Below are 5,088 nucleotides of genomic sequence, written 5' to 3'. Positions count from 1 at the left end.
TGTAAATTTGCATTGAATGTGCTCCAAATACCCTTCACCGGTATGACAAATCTCTTGGGTGATCTATAATTGAAGCGTAAATTCATTTTAGTTTCTTAGCACGCTTTTCTCAGTTCACTTATTTCACATACAATAATAACTTTCATTGTCCCTTGCTCCAACTCTAAAACATGATATTAGTTATTGTCTAACTTTTAAGCGATCCCACAGTATACTATACATTAAATAAAACTAAGTTCTTATTCTAGAAACCTCAATGTTCTTTAGACAAGTGCTTCTATGATGATAGTATTCATCGAGAAATGTTGGAATGTAGTTGTATTGGACGAACTTTCTCCATGACAGAACTTTCAAATGGCATATCTTCTACCCGTGTTATTACCACATGAGATTCCTAATCTAAAGTGCTACTGCAACCAATAATTAATATAAGGACGATTATTGCTACTCCTCAATCGATCCTTACAAAAACGATGGCCATAATTTCTTCATGCATCTTAAAATATTGATTCAAGAAAATCCATAGAACTAATATCATCATCTAAACACGCTGGACTAGTATTGCATCGTAGTTCCCAAATAACATAGTTATTCATATTGGCACCCGCTTCTCTAAGCCAATAATAATCAAGAAAAGGATAACTATCCATTCGTGAGGGATTTACATGCATAAATCCCCACTCTTAATAATGACCCTTGATCGGCCTCTCGGTCCTGTAATAATATCACTAAAATGAATTGACCGAGAGTTCATAACATGAAAGGATAAGAAAGCATGAGCAACGAATTATACCTATACCAAACGTCTTAGTGTTATTAATAATACGATAATTTAATGAGATACATCTACTCAACAATAGACTAAGTATCTCTGATTTGGGGAACGTATTAGAAACAACACAGCCATTCAGTAATGTCCAAAGTACAATGACGTTTCTTAAATTCCCCAATATCCATCCCGACCACAGCTTGTACGGAAAGCCTGCTGCATGGCAAATCAGCAACCATTCATCAGAATGCATCGAAGATAAACAAGAGACATGATAATTATTTCTTTCTTGCCAAACAAAATTAGGAAGCTATTGTTTGACCCAGACTAAAGTACATGCATATGCAATAGAAAAATATAATGTAACAAAGCATATGAAAGCATCTTTACTTGCCATCTATCCTATTTAAAATTTACAAGCTTGTCGAAGAAGTCACTATAAAAAACAATGGGAGAAATAACATGTTATAGATGTGCTAATTTAATCAGATAATTCTATTTAATTTCTCTATTCGAATCTCCAATATACCGATTGATGTCTCCAGCACCCTTTTTTTCCCATCTAAAATATCTCATTTCTGTCCACACATCTTAAGCTTCAGATATAATGGTATTTATGTCCATTACAAATTATGTTTATTTAAAACCAAGCACCGCCTAAAATAGCCCTATCCCACTAGATAGATAGTATTATTGATCACACAACGCAATTATTTGGACTTGTTTATCGCTCACCATGATCTATCCCTTCAGGTCTGAACTTCCTCTCCTTATCAGTGCCTCGGGTGGCCTTCTTTTACAATTATCCTATATCATGTTCTTTTGTTGCTCCATATCCATCTTAACTCACTCTTTTAATCACATTTCTACTACTCCCACCTTGTTATCACCACCTCTAAAGCTTAACACATATTACCATAAAATAAAACTTACTTTGAACTTGGTCAGTACTTTGGAGTTGGTCACAAATAAATCCAATGAAGTTATCCATTTTAAACACCCAGTTTGTAAACTGGCACGTAAACTTTAATATCACCATCATCTTGTAATACTGAACCATACACTTATTCAAAACCCATAAAAGCAATAACACTCTTTCCTAGGCATACAACTTATTACGTATCTATATGACAAGAAAGCACTTTAACCAACATAAGTAATCACAATTGAATTTTTAATCATACCTTCAACTAGTTGATGGGAGAAACACCCTTATAAGCTCTTTCACAGTAATCTTTTTTCTACAGGTAGGGCATTTTCCCTGAGCGCTTATAGCAGCCTTGATGCAATTCTTGCAAAAAATATGACCACACCTTGTCGACATTTCTTCTGCCAAAGGACCCATACATATTGGACAGTTGAAAACAGGCTCAATTCGAGGTTCAGGAATCATTTTAGCATTATCACTCTACAAAAGAAATATTCAATTCAGAAATTGGATTTCCAGTAAATCTTCACAATAGTTTATCAAGTTCTTTAGTTGTTTGATAGAAACAGGCCATTTAACAAAATTAAAGGTTGAAGGAAATTAACTTATGATTGAAATAATAAACTGCTCTAAAAATACAACATATGTGAAAGCAACCCGAGATATACCAAAAACATACAAAATCAATGAAATAAATAAAAAATAGAGTAGATAAATGGCTAAAGATCACAGCCAGAAGTATATGATGAAGTGGCAATACCAAATTATTTTTAACAAGGTGGATATGCAACTTTTACTAATCTAACAGCTATTTTATTCAGATGAACAAAAGATGAAGTGCAAAACATAAAACAGTGTGCCATCTCACTAAGGATTTTTTTACCATAGAACTGCTACTGCCTTCTAAATTTATATACTTCTCACAATTAATAATTGTTTGATTTCGCAATTCTCTTCTGCGCTTGTTGCGCCGAGTCTGATCTTCTGCAACAGTCACGAATAACAGACATGTTAATCACCATTATAATAAGTAATCTAAAGATTAAAAGCTATGAAAAAAACATCCCAGACAATAGATGTTGGTGGTGGGCAGAAAACCCACAAAACAACAGACCACAAAAGCATAATGAACAATATCATATATGATTACAATTACTTTTAATTAAATTGAAATCCAGAATTTGAATTTAATACTGTTATTTCTTTAGCAACTGATATGGTTTGCATTTATAAAGTTAATATGCGGGATACATTAGCAGGCAGAAATCTCAAAGTCCCTACCATCAGATGTTGGGGCAGGCAGAAAGCTCCCAGGCAACAAGGCCAAGAAAGCAGAAAGCAACATAAATTCAATGATACCATACAAGACTACAACTTTTTTTAATGAAATTGAAATCCCGAGTTTAAATTTACTATTGTTTTGCTTTAGCAACTGCTGAACCCTGCTTGTAAAAGTTAATCAGTGGGATACAGTAACACTTGTACAACACCCAATAATGCAATTAGCATAGAAAAGCAATGGGGGAAAGTTTGGTGAGGCACTACCGAAATATAATATAGAGATTTGCGATGAAGGGAAAAGATGGTTTTAATTTCAGTGACTGATAACAACACACTCCCTCAATTGTATAAACACATCGTAGCTACTCTTGCCTATAAACAAAATATGTACATATCGTAGCTACTCTAGCCTTCAATTAACTTAGTTTATGCAAGTGTACTGGCTAAGAGGTTATCTTATATAACAACTATTGTATTCTTCTAAAAACATAATGTTCAACATCAGCTCAACCTGGTGAAAAAAATATAGGCCAAAGTGGAGAACAATGTTACCTAGTTCAACATCAACTACAGTCCTCCCTCGGTTTCTTCTGGATTTGTTTTTAGCCTATGATGGAACACAAATGAGAATAAAAAAGAATTTAATTTCCAACAATAAAATATAATAAATGAAAAAAATAATAGAAAAAACCATGAATGAGGGGAGATAAACCTCAGCAAAAGCCCCTGGGGTACATTCAACAACATCATCATCAATGTCTTCCACATCAATCATGGTCGGCTGAGAGGCCGGTGGCTGCTGTTCAACTATAACTACTTGTGGCCCTAACTGTATTGAAGGTCCCTCGTGCTCACGATTGTCACCAGCTGGCACACGATTAAGGTCAAGGTCCAAGACTGCCTTTCTCCTCCGGTAGCTTCTGACTGCAGGTCCCTTGCCTGTCCGAGAATTCATTGGTACACTACTCCCGTACCCAAGCAGCAACCTGAAAAACCCAATATCATAACACACAATTAGTAAAAAATCACTCTTAGACCAAGGCCAAGGGATAACAAAATTAGGCAAACTCTTGCGATTAACACAATCATAAAACTGAAAAAACAGACAAAAAAAGTTCAACATCTCAGACAATCTAAAACATCAAAAAACATAGCCGGCAGAGCTGAATAGAATATTAGAGTTCCATTCCCATCTTTCCATGGTATTTCTCACATGACTAACTTTCTACACACCTACACAAGCCATCACAGAGCTATATAACATAAAAACCTAAAACGTGGTTTACTTCTCGAAGTGACCGGATCCAATTATACCTTACATATCAATCAATTCGTCAGCGGAATACACACAAAAACAAATTAATCTACCTACAAGAAAAAAATCGAAAAATCGCATACAGAACAAAAGGTAAAGGAACGAACCGATGGAGACGAAGATGAAGCGTTGAAGAAGAGGAAGTTACGTTGCGGTTGAAAAGAATGAGAGAAATAAAGTGATGTGGTAAAGGAATTGAAAGAGAGAGATGCAGTGGCGGCGAATCGACGGAGAAAGGGGAGAAGGGGGTTAGGGTTTGGAGAGAATTCGAAGGGAAGGGTTGTGACTTAAAAGGGCACGATGGAAGAAATGAAGGAGGACATAACACTGTTGTGAACGGAGACACGAACGAAACCACTCGGGTCCAACCCAGCCACACGCGCTTCCATTAACCGTGGCCAAACAGCACTTAACACGTGCTATTCAATTTTCAAATTTATTTTACTATTTTTTTAACTCTTCACAAGAGCTATTTCTCTTCAAATTGGTTACGGTTTACTATGAAACAATCATATGCATTAATAGATACCGATTAATAATATACAGAATTTAAATTAAAATTTCAATAATACTAATATTGATTAATAATTTATAAGTAAGATAAAAAATAATTAATATTAAGTTGAGTTTTTTTGTTTTTTTTTATTAAATAAAAGTTAAAAGTGTGGTCGAAACTAAATATAACAAGGTGCAAGTTTGTGCACCTTATATTTTTGTTAGATTTTTCAGAATAACTTTTTTAAAAAAATAATTATATAATTTTTCAGAGTAAAATTAAACAAATATTTATAGTTA

At 34.4% G+C, this 5,088-nt stretch overlaps 1 protein-coding gene across 2 annotated transcripts; it reads right to left on the bottom strand.

Moving 5' to 3' along the window:
* Positions 1-534: 534 nt before the first annotated feature.
* LOC114169776 (RING/U-box superfamily protein) lies at positions 535-4,668 on the bottom strand. 2 transcript variants are annotated; one of them, XM_028055072.2, is made up of 6 exons: positions 4,401-4,668; positions 3,691-3,964; positions 3,531-3,585; positions 2,581-2,681; positions 1,954-2,177; positions 535-985 (listed from the first exon to the last, which is right to left on the bottom strand). In XM_028055072.2, exons 2-5 carry the CDS (start codon positions 3,931-3,933, stop codon positions 1,956-1,958), a joined length of 621 nt encoding a protein of 206 aa, XP_027910873.1. In that variant the 5' UTR covers positions 3,934-3,964; positions 4,401-4,668; the 3' UTR covers positions 535-985; positions 1,954-1,955. The 2 variants fall into 2 exon arrangements, with proteins under 2 accessions (XP_027910873.1, XP_027910875.1); XM_028055074.2 differs by having other exon boundaries at positions 625-982; positions 4,401-4,643.
* Between the last annotated feature and the right edge of the window lie 420 nt (positions 4,669-5,088).

The sequence above is a fragment of the Vigna unguiculata genome, chromosome 11, assembly GCF_037176805.1.
Source record: "Vigna unguiculata cultivar grain cowpea cultivar isolate G323 ecotype 2 chromosome 11, ASM3717680v1, whole genome shotgun sequence".
NCBI lineage: Eukaryota > Viridiplantae > Streptophyta > Magnoliopsida > Fabales > Fabaceae > Vigna > Vigna unguiculata.
The sequence above is the reverse complement of the archived record's forward strand: the minus strand, read 5'-3'. Positions and strand labels throughout refer to the sequence as shown.